Here is a 16573-nt window from a genome sequence, read left to right as displayed (position 1 = left end):
TCGGCGGACACGAGGTCTGGTCGGCGGGACAGAGGGTCGGTCGGCGGGACATGCGAGGGTCTGGTCGCAGGACACACCAGGTCTGGTCGGCAGGACACCAGGTCTGGTCGACGGACACGAGGGTCCTGGTCGGCCAGGACACACGAGGGTCAGTCGGCGGACACACGAGGGTCTGGTCGGCAGGACATCAAGGGGTCTGGTCGGCAGGACACACAGAGGTTCTGGTCGGCAGGTCACAGGTCAGGTCGGCGGGACACACGAGGGTCTGGTCGGCGGGACACCTGAGGGTTCTGGTCGGCGGGACATAAGGTCTGGTCGGCCAGGACACACGAGGGTCTGGTCGGCGGGACACGAGGGTCTGGTCGGCAGGACACGAGTCTGGTCAGGTCGGCGGACACACAGGGTCTGGTCGGCGGGACACGAGGTCTGGTCGGCAGCACACGAGGTCTGGTCGGCAGGACACACAGTCTGGTCGGCGGGACACACGAGGTCTGGTCGGCAGGTCTGGAGGGCTGGTCGGCGGGACACACGAGTCTGGTAGAAGGACAGTCTGGTCGGCAGGACACACGAGGGTCTGGTCAGCGGGAGACCAGTCAGCGGGTCTGGTCGTGGCCACACGAGGTCTGGTCGGCAGGACACACGAGGTCTGGTCGGCGGGACATGCAAGGTCTGGTCGGCGGGAAACACGAGTCTGGTCGGCGGAACATGAGGTCTGGTCGGGACACACGAGGGTCTGGTCAGCGGGCCTGAGGGTCTGGTCGGCGGGACCAGAGGTCTGGTCGGCGGACACACAGGTCTGGTCGGCGGGACACACGAGGGTTCTGGTCGGCGGGACATGCAAGGGTCTGGTCGGCAGGGACACACGAGGTCTGGTCGGCGGGACACACAGGTCGTCGGCGGACACGAGGGTCTGGTCGGCGGGACACACGAGGGTCTGGTCGGCGGGACACACGAGGGTCTGGTCGGCAGAGGTCTGGTCGGCGGGACATGCAGGGTCTGGTCGGCGGACACACGAGGGTCTGGTCGGCGGGACACACGAAGGTCTGGTCGGCGGGACACACGAGGGTCTGGTCGGCGGGACACACGAGGGTTCTGGTCGGCGGGACACAGGAGGTCTGGTCGGCGGGACACACGAGGGTCTGGTCGGCAGGACACACGGAGTTCTGGTCGGCGGGACACACGAGGTCTGGTGGCAGGACACACAGGGGTTCTGGTCGGCGGGACATGCAAGGTCAGGTCGGCGGGAAACACGAGGTCTGGTCGGCAGGACACGAGGGTCTGGTCGGCAGGACACGAGGGGTCTGGTCGGCGGGACACTGAGGTCTGGTCGGCAGGACACACAGGGTCTGGTCGGCAGGACACACGAGGGTCTGGTCGGCAGGACATGCAGGGTCTGGTCGGCGGGACTGGAGTCTGGTCGGCGGACACACGAAGGTCTGGTCGGCAGGACACACGAAGGTCTGGTCGCGGGACACGGGTTCTGGTCGGCGGGACACAAAGGTCAGGTCGGCGGACGAGGTCTGGTCGGCGGACACAGTCTGGTCGGCGGGACATGCAAGGTCTGGTCGGCGGGACACACGAGGGTCTGGTCGGCGGGACATGCAAGGGTCTGGTCGGCGGGACACACGAGGTCTGGTCGGCGGGACACACGAGGGTCTGGTCGGCGGGACATGCAGGGTCTGGTCGGCAGGACACACAGGATGTCTGGTCGGCGGGACATGCAGGGTCTGGTCGGCAGGACACAGGTCTGGTCGGCGGGACACCTGGTGGCGGACATGCAAGGTGCGGGACACACGAGGTCTGGTCGGCGGGACACACGAGGTTCTGGTCGGCGGGACACAGGGTGGGGGACACACGGTCTGTCGGCAGATGAAGGTCAGGTCGGCAGGACACAAGGTCTGGTCGGCGGGACACGCAGGGTCTGGTCGGCAGGACACAGGGGTCTGGTCGGCGGGACACCGGGTCTGGTCGGCAGGACACACGAGTCTGGTCGGCGGGACACACGAGGGTTCTGGTCGGCGGGACACACGAGGTCTGGTCGGCGGGACCTGAAGGTCTGGTCGGCGAGGACACAGGGTCTGGTCGGCGGGACACACGAGGGTTCTGGTCGGGGAATGGTGGCGAAGTCTGGTCGGCGGGACACGAGGGTCCTTCAAAGTTCCCATCAGACTCATAACTGCAATCTCCTTTTGAGGTGCTGAGTGGAGGCTGGGTTAGGCAGCGACTGGCACGTGCACCCTTGTCCGTGCCACCGAGAGGGGGGTTTATGCTCCCTGACCGTGCCCCTTGTCCGCGTCACTCACAGCGCCATGAGAGAGCATGTGTAGCGATCGATAGTGCTATTGAGAGAGAGAGAGAGAGAGAGAGAGAGAGATCGCAGATTTTTTTTTTCCTTTCACTTTTTCGTGGATATAGTTTTCATCTTACTCTAGTCTTTCCCTTTATTTGCCACTTTTCTCTCTCTTCTATCGTTTATCCTTCCCCGGTTCTCAATCTCTTCATAAAGTGCTTCATTCTTATTCTTTTCATTCCAAATTTCTCTCTCTCCTTCTCTCTCTCTCTGTTTGTCTCTCTCTGGTTTCATTTCATCTCAATTGGTCACATGATTCTCTGCTCTTTGACATGTGACTTGTGAGAGATTCTGGCCTCTCGCTTTATATATATCCTTTCTTTATCTATTCTTCCCTTCTCTCTTTCTATCTACTCTTATCTCTATCCCCCTCTCTACACCCTCGCTATACTCACCGTGTCCCCCCTCTACACCCCTCGCTATACTCCACCCGTGTCCCTCTACCACCTCCTTCCTGCTCACCGTTTCCCCCCCTCTCTACACCTCGCTATGCTCACCCTATCCCCCAATCTCTCAATCAATTCTCACATTCCCTCTGTACCCTCCCCCAGTTTTTCTTTATCCTCTCTTTCTCTCCGTCTCTCTCCAGCACTCAGAGATGGCAGCAAGAATCTCCAGAGCTTCACCAGTTGACGTGAAGAATCCCCGGATCACCACACCCCACTCGGCTCGGGGGCAAAATTTTCTCTTCCAAGACGTATGAACGTGTGTGTATGTGTGTGTGTGTGTGTGTGTGTGTGTGTGTGTGTGTGTGTGTGTGTGTGTGTGTGTGTGTGTGTGTGTGTAATAATGTGTGTGTATATTTTTGAAATTCCTTTGGGAATCTCAAAAGGTTCGTAAGTTGATTTTAAAACCCCCTCACTTAAGTTACGACACAACGATGAATTCTCTAACAGTCGTACACTGGAAAACTTTACCTCTATGGCTCAAGTAACACGACGAAGAAATATAAAATGGCGTCGTTATTACACCGAGACTGTACTAGATCTACAAGCTCTCTCTTAACACTCGAGTACGATGGTAATATTTAACATAAGTGTGTTTACGAATTTTATGGATTAATGTTAACACGGCTTATATGACAGCGAGGAGTAATGTTAACACGGCTTATATGACACCTGGGATTAATGTTAACACGGCTTATATGACAGCTAGGATTAATGTTAACACGGTTTATATGACACCTGGGATTAATGTTAACACGGCTTATATGACACCTGGGATTAATGTTAACACGGTTTATATGACACCTGGGATTAATGTTAACACGGCTTATATGACACCTGGGATTAATGTTAACACGGCTTATATGACACCTGGGATTAAAGTTAACACGGCTTATATGACACCTGGGATTAATGTTAACACGGCTTATATGACACCTGGGATTAATGTTAACACGGTTTATATGACACCTGGGATTAATGTTAACACGGCTTATATGACACCTGGGATTAATGTTAACACGGTTTATATGACACCTGGGATTAATGTTAACACGGTTTATATGACACCTGGGATTAATTTAACACCTGGGGTTAAAACGTTCTTCCGAGTTTTCCATAATGTAAAGGAAAAGTAGGAAAGGAAAGGGAAAGGAGGAAAAGATGAAGAAGAAGAGAGAAGTAAAGTAACAAGGAAGAGGAAACTTTAATAAAACAGAAAATAAATAAAGGAAACAATAGAGGAAAAATAATGAAAAGGAAAAAACAAACAGATTATTTAGAAATACGAAAAAAAAATGTTGAAGGAAGAAAAAACATCAAAGAGTTAAAGCTGAAAAATCACGAAAAATCACCTTTTTTTTTTCTTTCCTTTATTTATATACGTTAGCAAATCCTTTACATTCCCATATCACTTTTTTCTCGTTTTTTTCTTTCATTTGGTTGATTTTTTTTCCACAGTTCAATAATTATCTTCATTCGGCGTCATTTATTTAAGCAAAGTTTTAACGATTATTATTATTATTATTATTATTATTATTATTATTATTATTATTATTATTATTATTATTATTATTATTATTATTATTATTATTATTATTATTATTAGACCAGTGAGTGCGACAGCCATCTTAATCAAAGATGAAGTGATTGTACTCAGAAACGTATCAAAACACCGAGATATCGTACTCAGAAACGTATCAAAACACTTAGTTATCGTACTCAGAAACGTATCAAAACACCTAGATATCGTACTCAGAAACGTATCAAAACACTTAGTTATCGTACTCAGAAACGTATCAAAACACCTAGATATCGTACTCAGAAACGTATCAAAACACCGAGATATCGTACTCAGAAACGTATCAAAACACTTAGTTATCGTACTCAGAAACGTACCAAAACACTAAGTTATCGTACTCAGAAACGTATCAAAACACCTAGATATCGTACTCAGAAACGTATCAAAACACTTAGTTATCGTACTCAGAAACGTATCAAAACACTAAGTTATCGTACTCAGAAACGTATCAAAACACTTAGTTAACGTAATCAAGAGACGTATATTAAAACATTTATCGTACTCACAGACGTATCTAAAACACTTCAGTATTTTAGATATTGTACCCTGTGTAAATTCATAAAAACAGATATTGTACTACAAAACTGTAAAAACAAAAAAAATCAATTACTTTAACTTTGATTTAAATGACCAGCGTTTAAAATCCCTTTGTCGTTGCAACATAGAAATGCAACAATATCAACAACTAGCGAAAGACAACATTGGAATATTGCATGACCTCTTAACACCCCTACCACGGAATGATGTTGTTCAAACTACTGTATATAATGTTGTTGCTGTTGTTGTTGATTTATCTAGTTGTCTTTGTTTTGTTGTTCTAAGTGTTGTTGTTTTTCTTGATCTACCTAGTTGTTGTTGATGAACCAAGGTGTTGTTATTGTTGTGGCCACACATCTACACCACACATCCACGCAACATATCCACACCACATAAACGCGCCATACACCCACGCCACTCCCCCCCCACACACACAACATTCCCACACCCACACACACTACTACTACTAATTTGCTGTCGAGTATGACGATCATCCAGGTATGATACAATGATATGAGTTATAAGGGATGTCACCGAGGTTGGTGGGTTTTGAGGTGACTAAAGAGGCCGATACGGGACCCGAAGGATCGTCCACATTCGTTGCACATGTGGAGGGCTGCATCTAGTGCGGAGGGGGGGGGGGAGGTGGCAACGTCTTTCCGGCGTTGGCGCTTGTCTGCCTCGGTTTGCAGTCGGGCTAACTTGAAAGTATTGACACTTTCACGCGTGGTGCTCCTCCAAGCGTTACGATGTGGAGTAATCGACTCCCAAGTGAGGGAGTCGATTTGGCACTTTTTCAGGTTTGTCTTAAGACTATCCTTATACCTTTTCAGTCGCCCGCCGGCGTTACGTTTACTATTCGTTAGGTGACTGTAAAGTAGCTGCTTTGTCAGTCTACTGTCGTCCATGCGGTTGACATGGCCAGTCCAGCGTAGCTGTTCATGGATAATGGTAGCCTCGATGCTCCTACAGTTGGTGTCAGGAAGAATACGGGCATTTGTCCCCTTGTCTTCCCAGCAAACTCGGAGGATGGAGCGTAGACTAAGTTGGTGAAAGTTTTCAAGTGCCTTGAGGTGCTTGCTGTATGTGACCCCACGCCTCACTGCCATATAGCAGGGTGGGGAGGACCAATGCTCGTAATAGATGCAGCTTTGTAGATAATTTCAGCTCCCTACAGCTGAAGACACGGTTTCGGAGTCCGCTAAAGGCTTGAGATGCACATCTGATCCGGTGCTGAATCTCTTCATCGATGTCTGCGGTAGTGGACAGGTGGGAGCCGAGATACCGAAAGTGGGTAATATTCGAGAGGGTAGTATCGTTAAGCTGGATGGATGGTGGAGGTGTGTCTGAACCTGGGGCAGGTTGAAAGAGAATCTGAGTCTTATGTACATTCGCCTCAAGGCCAAAGTGCGCATACGCATCTGCGTAGGTGTTTACGATCTCCTGTAGGTCGTGTTCAGTGAGAGCAACAAGGGTGAGGTCGTCTGCATACTGAAGTTCAGTAATGGAAGCTGCCCACACCTTTGTTCTTGCGTGGACTCGTCTTATGTTGAAAAGACCGCCCTTCACCCAGTACTCGATGTCCACCCCGCCGGCTAAATTGGCACTGGCACGAGTAAGAACGGCAGCCAAGAAAATGGAAAAGAGAGTTGGTGCCAGTACACACCCTTGTTTAACCCCTGTTTGGATGGGAAAGAACTCAGACTGGATGGCGTTGTGCAGGACACTGCCGTTCATGCCATCGTGGAGCTGCCTTATAATGGCGGTGAATTTTGCTGGGCAGCCAAAACGGCTGAGCGTCCACCAGAGGGCTTCCCTGTTGACCGAGTCGAAGGCCTTGGTTAGGTCGATGAAAGCCATGTACAGGTCAGAACGCTGTTCTATGCACTTTTCCTGTATCTGGCGGGCAGCAAAGATCATGTCAGTGGTGCCACGTGATGGTCTAAATCCGCAGAGAGATTCTGGGAGGAAGTTTATCGCCTTAGGAAGGAGTCTGTTTAGGAGGACTCGGGCGATAATCTACGGAGCAGCAGCTAGATCCCACGGTAGTTGCCACAATCTGACCGGTCTCCCTTGTTCTTATAGATATTGATAATGGAAGCGTCTGTAAGAACTTGGGGGATTTCCTCCTTTTCCCATATATTCTCTAAGATAGAGTGGAGATGGCTGGTAAGAAGAGGCCCTCCTGCTTTATACACCTCGGCTGGGATTCCATCAGACCCTGAGGCTTTGTTATTTTTCATCTGCTTGATGGCTGTAACTACTTCATCCAGGGATGGAGGATAGCTGAGGTGGTCAGCTCTGGATGCTGAGGGACCTGTTAGGTAGTCAGGACATCCATATCGGTGTTTCGGTTGATCAATGAATGGTAGTGCTTTTTCCAGCGCTGAAGGAGGCCTTCATCGTCTTTAATTATGCAGTTATCGTCAGATGAGCGGAAGTGGCTACGCCATGAGTGGTTGGCCCATAAAATGGAATTGAAAAATTCGTGCATCTTGTACTGATCTGCATGTTTTTGTATTTCATATGCTTTATTTTAAGTCAGTCATTCTTTAGAATGCAAAGTTCCCACTGGATTGCCTCTTTCGTCTTGCGGAAGGTATCAGCTTTGGTCCGAGACTGAGGGTTGTTCTGCCAGTCAGTAAAAGCAGCACGTTTATCATTGATGAGTACTTTGATTGCCGGGTCATTTTCATCAAACCAATCCTGGTGTATTCTTTTGATCTGGCCGAGGGTTTCTCCGCAGGTTTTTGTCATAACAGTGTTGAGATAATCCCATTCGGCACTGGGATTCGTGTTGTTTGCTGTTGGGTTGTTTATAAGCCCATGTTCGAACTGCTCTCTGAAAGCATGTGCTACTGCTGGGTCCTCTAGACGCTTAGTATTAAAACTTCTTCTGGAGGCTTGTTGCCTTCGCCGTTTGGGGGCGACGTGAAGTGAGAGCTTGGCTCTGACAAGTCGATGGTCAGTGTCACAGTGGTCTGAGCCACGCATGGCACGGGTGATGAGGACATCTCAGCGATCTTTTTCGCTGACAATGATGTAGTCAATGGGTTGCCAGTGTTTGGATAGTGGGTGTTGCCACGAACCCTTGAACTCGTTGGCCTGCCGAAACAAGGTATTGGTTGTGTGCAGCACACTTGGCCGTTGGCATTACACTTGCCAAGTCCATTTCTCCCTATGGTTCCCTGCCAAATGCTAGCATCTCTGCCCACTCTGGCATTGAAGTCGCCAAGGAGTGCAACCTTGTCATCTCTGGGGATAGAGGTTAGCACTCTGTCCAGGTCGACGTAAAAGGCCTCCTTGATGTCATCCTCTGCATACAGTGTTGGAGCGTCTGCACTGATGAAAAAGGCATGACGTGAGTGATTCAGTGGGAATCGAAGCGTCATGAGGCGCTCGTTGATCCCAGTAGGCATTTCAGTTAGCCTGTGTAGGATGCGTTGGTGGATGGTAAAGTTAACTCCATAAATGCGGTTTCTCTCCGCAGCAGGCTTACCCTTCCAGAAGAAGGTGTAGTCAGACCCCCATTCTGTGAGCTGGCCCTCATCTGGGAGCCGGGACTCACTGATGACTGCTTTGTCGATGTTATACCTAACCAGCCCTTTTGCCACAAGGGCAGTTCTTTTTTTCAAGACGCTCATTTGTGGCACAGGAGGTTGTATGATTTGTTCTTGGTTGGATCTGTGATTTTGACTGTGTTTTCGACAGCTTAAGGATGACCTTACTGGGTGCGGTTGCCCAGTCTGCGCGTTAATCTTCCACATTAGCTCCGGACCAGTCAGGTTGGGTTTTTAGGCAGGCTATGTTTAAGGCACCTTTTCTAGCCTTCCCCCATGTAGGGTGAGCAGAGTGGCTCCTCGAAAGGGCTGCTCAGTCGCACAGACAGGACCGGATTGCACTGCTGCCTAGATCCCAGTGCATAAACGACCATCTTATCTGTGCCGCCCATGTGCAGAGTTGTGACTAGAGACTCCCGGCAGTCATTTCTGCCTGTCCCCGTCGCCAGTCGTCCGTCGCCATAAGACTTTTGGGGGTATAGGGGTTTGATGATGATGAGAGGTATGCTGAACTGGATGATGGCTGCGTGCGAGTTGATTTATGTGGTGAGGCGGGAGAGCAGGCTGCAACCACACATCTTGGCTCGCCCTTTTTCTGATCCAGTGATGCAAATGTTGCAACGACTTGGGAGAGGGAGAGTTGCAATGGACTGCCGATTAGCCCAGTTTGTTGGGTTTCGCCTCAGTAGCCTGTCCATCAGGCATTGCCTTCGTCCGCCGGTGTAGTCGTTGGGTTTCCACGGTGGCCACCTCTTCCGCCTATACCACCGTTGGGGTCTTGGAGCTCTGTAAGCATGTCTTCCTGATGTGGGGCTCCACCGCAGATTTTTCGTTCGGGGTTTACTCCCGTAGCCTTATACCTACCAAGGTTAATCCGTAAGGCAGCGGTGCAATGGCTGATAGGCGCCAGAACGTGTCCACATGCCAGTGGGACTATGTGCCGTCCTGCTGGGGCCCACTGCTACTCTGAGATCCCCTGCTGGTCTAGCCTGGACCCAAGAGTCACCCAGTTACCGTGTGTTGCCACGAGGAGGCACAGCAGGAGTCTTGATGGTGACGAGGGTGTGTACTGGCAGGGGAAGACTTATGCACGTTGCTTCCCTGTTCGCCACGAGGGCGAACCAGCGGCTGCCACACTAGACGCATTTCACCACCCTGTGTGCGAACACACACACACACACACACACACACACACACACACACACACACACACACTTCCACAGACTGAGTGAAATTCAACCCAGCACAGTCCAGGAACACGGCAGGTAAAACGCGCCAACATTCTCTATATTAAAAACTTTATAAAAATAGAGCCCGTCCGCGGGGATATACCAGTCCATTTGTCATAGATTCAGACACTAGGTTTATTTTTTTTGCACCATTTAGTATTGTACATAAACAAATCTAATATTTATGGAGCTACACACAGCTGGAAATATTAACCTGTCGACCCTGATAAATCTGCCTGAATTAATATGGAGGAAGTGAAATCAATTATGTAAACAAAAGTCAATTATAATAACAAAACCTAAAGTCTATTATGAACTATTGTACTAAACAATTAAATCAAGTATCATACGGGAATACAAGAATTATGTTACAGTAATTTGGTTACAGTATTAAGTTGTTTGTCGAGTGAATATGATTTCGGGAGTCAAGTAAATTTTACCCATATTTTTATTTTTGGGGGCGGGGAAGCATCAATTTACTCTGCAATTTAAACTGCCTTTATATTAACTAAATGCAATTTACATATTAACACTCACCTGTAACTGTGTCTACTTACATGATGTCTGCTGTTCATTTAATGTTTGTGTAACTGACAGCTATAAAACATCACTATGTTATTGTAATAGTAGTGAACTAGAACATGCAGTTTATTCAGAGCCGTCAAGAGAATGACACTTAAAATAAAAAAAGACGAAGCAAAAATAACAAGAGCGTACACGGGATTAAAAATCTTACAATATACACCTGCCAATAGTAGTGATCTAACACACTACCAAGGTGGTGTGCTAAATATACTGTGAGTATAGGCCTATGACGTTCTTCATCAGCAACTCAATTCCTGGAACTATAAAATTCTCCTGAATCTTTCAATCGCCAATTCTATTTTTACTCTTCCATAATCTTCAATACTTCACGTCAAAACAACAACAGGTTCCTTTGATAGTGACGCACAACGTTGTTCCCACCGAGGATAAGAGACATATTATCTACAGTAACACATGTTGTCAGTAGTAACACAAGTTATCAGTAGTAACACAAGTTATCAGTAGTAACACAAGTTATCAGTAGTAACACATATTATCAACCGTGTCATCGACTCAACTGACTCTGGCCATGAGTAACATTTCAGCAGTTTTATCACCAACTTTCCTCAGGCACTTCAAATATTAATTAATTTTGCAACGTGGCTCGAGGCTCGGTAATCCCGCAGGGAACTCTTGCTCAAGTTTTGTATATTGTAATAGAGGAAAAGTGAAATATATTCGTATTTCTGCGATATAAAAAAAAAAAAAAAAAAAAAAATATATATATATATATATATATATATATATATATATATATATATATATATATATATATATATATATATATATATATATATATATATATATATATATATATATATATATATATATATATATATATATATATATATATATGCATCACACAAGAGTATGACAGATGTCCACATGTTGTAACCCGCCAGTATTTCTTCTTCCTCATCATACACGCACACAGTGTTTTATCTCTCAGTTTTATTGTTAATGTAATAGAGTAAAGACTTTAGTTGTTGAAGTGCAGTAATAACATTATAACAACGACTTCTACCTGTGACGTCCACCCTCTCTCCTCTCCCGAGTGACACCTGAATAATATAACACAGCTCTAGTGCACACGTTCGCTGCTACAGAGGTAAAAATGGTAACTGCTGAAATGGTGGAGGCGACCTCATAATAAACGTAAAACGGAGCCTCACAGCTTTATTACTCGGCAGCAAGAGTCACCGCCATCCCCGACACGCCGCGTTCATGTCATCTGAGACGTTGGATTGTTTGAGACGTTGTTTAACACTTTCATGCCTCTCTTTCCTTCCACCTCAATCTCTCTCTCTTTTTGTCGTTTATCATTTAATTTTACACATACTAGTAATTCTCAGTACCATTTGCATATGATATCATCTCTTACCTTCCCTCTCCAGGTAGTATCACAAACACTCGCCACAACACAGCCTAGGTGCGTCTTTACTACCTGAAACCTAATTAGACTCTTTAACGGGGTCGAGCTACTGAGGGTGGTCGTATTTCACAAGAATCACGACCTCCGGGCATCTTATATACCGGGGAAGATAATTCAGCAATAATCAATAATTACCTTTTTTTTTACGTAAACTAACAACCCGGAAACATGAGGCAGGTAAGACCCGCCGCCAGCTGGTTCCACGAAACACGGCCTCATACCTCTCGCCACTATCGCTCGACTTTTAACATTATGTGATATTTAAGAGGTTCACTGTCAAATGAGCGGAATATTGTACCAGGATTTAAACGTCAACGAGATAAAATTGCCACAGCTACACTTTACACTTTTAACGAGAGAAAAGTCACACACACACACACACACACACACACACTATTTATAGCAATTAGGTTCTTACTGCTGTTGGGTTAGAGGTGTTTTTTTTTGTCATTGTCTCATTTGTGTGTGTCTGTGTGTGTGTGTGTACAAGTATACGTTTCCCAACAACACGGGGAACACAAGTACACGTTTCCCGACAACACAGGTAACACAAGTACACGTTTCCCGACAACACAGGTAACACAAGTACACGTTTCCCGACAACACGGGTAACACAAGTACACGTTTCCCGACAACACGGGTAACACAAGTACACGTTTCCCGACAACACAGGTAACACAAGTACACGTTTCCCGACAACACAGGTAACACAAGTACACGTTTCCCGACAACACAGGTAACACAAGTACACGTTTCCCGACAACACAGGTAACACAAGTACACGTTTCCCAACAACACGGGTAACACAAGTACACGTTTCCCAACAACACGGGTAACACAAGTACACGTTTCCCGACAACACAGGTAACACAAGTAAGTTTCCCGACAACACACAGGTAACACAAGTACATCGTTTCCCGACAACACAGGTAACACAAGTACACGTTTCCCGACAACACAGGTAACACAAGTACACGTTTCCCGACAACACAGGTAACACAAGGACACGTTTCCCGACAACACAGGTAACACAAGTACACGTTTCCCGACAACACAGACTAGACCCGCGACGTCCTTTGCTCTTAGCTAGATCAGAAGTGGTTAATTTGTGTGTTGGTAGAGCTAACGAAGCCTTGACAATGGTGGGAGGTTGTCAATGGGCGGTAACGAACATAACAACAGGATGCCGCGAGCGTGTGTGTGTGTGTGTGTGTGTGTGTGTGTGTGTGTGTGTGTGTGTGTGTACCCCGGATTACTGTGAGGCCAGTTGGGTACACACACATACACACACACACACACAATAAATCCCAGAGGCGGTATCTTCTATAAAAATGTATGTGTGTGTGTGTGTGTGTGTGTGTATGTGTGTGTGTGTGTTTTGAGGTGGAAGGAATTAGCTAGTGTGTACCAAATAAGCCTCTTGCTTTATTTTTACTCCCAACTCCAGCAAGAAACTCGCAACTACTCGCTACTCCACTCTTACTCTCATAATCATAACCCCAAAAATACTCGTCTCCCGGGTATCTTGAGAGGCACAAAAATGGTGAAGTTTTTTTTGTGAGTTTTTTTTTTTGCCTGGAGATGGAAACACGAACCTGATTTTCTTTGGGAATTTCTTATAGTCAATATGGTAGAAGTCTCCGTCAACGGTCAGTTTTTTGACTAATTAAGTGGAGAACCTCAGGCAGCCAACCCGTTTTTAAGTTTAAATTATAGAATTGGTTTTATATATATATATAATATCCCCTTTTGGTTTAGCTCTTCAAGGAGGTTTAACGCCAGATAGTTTTACCTTTATTTTTTTTTCCGTTCCTGTTGGATCTTTCCTCTGAAATTATTAAATCTTTTCATAAATTTTTTTCGCTTGATCCTCTCAGTGGCGCCCAGTTAGTTTCACCACCATCTCGATTACATCAACATATAATATTTATGAGCTAAAATTAACATAGGGATTATAAATCACGTTCATAACATTATTAGAATGAATTATTAAACATTATATTATTCCACTGAACATATTTATTTTTTTGTGAATAAATCTATTGATCTTGTTAAACTGTTTGACAAAAACAAATAAATAAACCGCTTAACTATTTTTTACAAAGAGCGCGATTTATCCTGAAATTATTTTAGATTGCTTAACAACACTTCTATTTACTTAATTAGTTTCATAACGGGAATATAATCCATTAAGAGCTTTACAAACTCTCCCCCTCTGAATGACACCCTGGACGGTCCTCCTGTCTCTCCTGACGAAGACCTAATGCTGCAACACCACGCTCATGAGGATCAGGATTGGAGAAAGCCCCTGGAAATGCATAATATTCCTCCCTTTGTCCGTCTGTGTGTCTGTGTCCCTGTAGTGAAGGCTTGTAACGCAACTCCAGAATTACTGTACACAGAATCATACCACGTCCACGGGATTATCGTACAGATACGAGAATGTGTATATTTAGTTTTCTGTTTCCTCCTGTCTGTGTCCTGTCTGTCTCTTCTCAGCTGGCTATGTTTATATGTTCCTGTCTCTGTATCTGTCTCCTGCCTGTCTTTGTGCCTGCCCTCCCCTCCTCTTGTCTGTCTCTTCCTGTTTGGTGTCTGTGTCCGTCTCCCCCTGTCTGTGCCACGTGCATGAGACTTACAAATTAGCAAATACTATACGATTATTAACTTCATTTCCCCCATATCTCTGTCTGTCTGTTTGTCTGTCTGTCTGTCTATCCGTTTGTTATCATTCATCTCTCAATTCTCATCATTTTTTTTTCTTTTTTCTAACATTATATTGGCGATTAGTGATAACTTTTATGTATTTCTCTTTTTTGGGAAACTTTTGACTGGCCATAAACAATCCTGCATATCATAAATATACAGTACATGTAAATGAATAACTTTATACAAAATGTAACCTAACCTAACCTAACCTAACCTAACCTAACCTAACCTAATTAAAGGATAATTTAGCCATCATATGACAGTAAATGATGCTTTAACTGAGACTAAATTTTGTCATATACGAATTGAAATAATCTTAATTAAGTTTTAATAATGAAACCAAAAAGTTTTCTCTGTTTGACTAAAACGACTGATGATTTGTAAAAGCTTAATCATAGACTATATAATCCTGGCCATTAAACTAAATAGGGATAACTGCCTAATATTGATAACGTCTATGTATTATTTGAAGCTTCTACCTGGCCATCCGCGATCATGTAATTCATCATATTAGATATTAATAAATTGTTTAATAGAAGTGTTATTAAATATTTTTTCGTATAAAATATTGGATAATCATCCTGGGTGATATGATATTATGAAATATTCTAAAAAATGTAAATGTCAACATAAGTTTCGGAGAAAAACAATTAATTCTAAAGTTACTCAAAACAACAGTAAAGACTTAAACTATACAGATGAGAGGAAAACAAATACCAGTAATAAGTGCAAGAAATAAATAACTTAATAAACCCTGAAGCTAAATATATATATTTCGATGTTCTTTGTCTTTTACATTATACACTTACTGCACTATATACTTATAACATATTTAATGACGTAAAAATAATGGTTGACCCTCGTGTACGAGGATGGCTGGCCCTAGGGCCACCTAGGCGTGAATTTGTTTAAGGTGTAGAAGCTGTCGCCAACACAACAACCACACCCTAAGTCAACGAGTTGCACGACTCAGTGTCAAGGAATAGTCCGAGAAGACCGGACAACTCGTCAGCTGCACTGGTTAACCATCACCCCAGAACTCGATCTGCAACTCGATTAACATTCAGGCTCCCAATTACTGCTGGATAGACAGAGGCAAATGGCATTAAAAAAAAGAAAAAAGAAAAGGAAAGATTGTCCATAGTTTTACACTGCCCAGGAATCGAACTCGGGTATATGCGTTTGCGAGGCGAGCACGCTGACCATTACACCACAGGTTGCCAAAATCACGTATAGTAAACAATTTTTTTTTTTTCGTGCTGGTCAAGCTCCGACCAGGGCCTCGCTAGACCCCCGGACAACTCTTCCGGAGCCTGACCAGCACATGGTATTTGTATTATCATCTCGACTTAATTATATGTTACAAAGTCTCTTGTGAGTTTTTCAATGTTCTTTTGATAATATTTACTTATTCTAAGCTAAATGTCAACAAATAAATGACTTAACTAATACGAAAAATGGAACTCCACTTAATATATACTGTATGTTACCCTAAATAGGGATACTTATCAATATCTCTCTATGTCTCTACACGGAAAAAAGAGATAAATGAGAAAAGAGGCTGTACTTACCATCATCTTGAGGTTCTCCTGTAGTCATGTTAACACTTCATCTTCACTACACTTGTTCCTGTGAATAAAAGCTGAAATAAAATCATGAATATAAGAGACATTTCATAACGGTGATAAAGTGATGAAATGATGTATTACACAACAGTTTTAATGCCTGATTATTGACAAACCTTATATTAGGAAATGCCAAACAACTTTTCATATTTATAAATTCTGTTTCGTTTCGAGGTTGAGTGATGAAAGAATGAATAAAGGCTAGTGACAGGGGGGAGGTTGAGGGGAAGGGTAAGGGGAGTAAGATAATTGTCATGACAGCAGGACTCTGAACACTCTAGTTATGCAAGTGGATGGTGTGATTCTGACCGCGCGTGTATGCCATGGAGGGGTGAGGGAGGGTGAAGGAGGGTGAGGGAGGGTGAAGGAGGGTGAGGGAGGGTGAAGGGGGGAAGAAAGACCAGAGGAGGGAGGGTGAGGTGATGCAGGGGCTTGTGTGTGTTCAGGTCAACTTCAAGTAAGAGAATAAAAATCGAAAACAAAAACATTTCAGACCTACACAGACACAGACACACAGACAC

General features: G+C 45.1%; 1 protein-coding gene across 1 annotated transcript; it reads right to left on the bottom strand.

Annotated features, from left to right (window-relative positions):
* Positions 1-240: 240 nt before the first annotated feature.
* LOC121855748 (proline-rich extensin-like protein EPR1) lies at positions 241-16026 on the bottom strand. Its single transcript, XM_042350856.1, has 2 exons — positions 15999-16026; positions 241-2150 (listed from the first exon to the last, which is right to left on the bottom strand). The coding sequence occupies exons 1-2, from the start codon at positions 16024-16026 to the stop codon at positions 241-243; spliced, it is 1938 nt and encodes a 645-aa protein (XP_042206790.1).
* Between the last annotated feature and the right edge of the window lie 547 nt (positions 16027-16573).

Source organism: Homarus americanus, unplaced genomic scaffold (genome assembly GCF_018991925.1).
Source record: "Homarus americanus isolate GMGI-L3 unplaced genomic scaffold, GMGI_Hamer_2.0 scaffold39722, whole genome shotgun sequence".
Taxonomy (NCBI): domain Eukaryota; kingdom Metazoa; phylum Arthropoda; class Malacostraca; order Decapoda; family Nephropidae; genus Homarus; species Homarus americanus.
The sequence above is the reverse complement of the archived record's forward strand: the minus strand, read 5'-3'. Positions and strand labels throughout refer to the sequence as shown.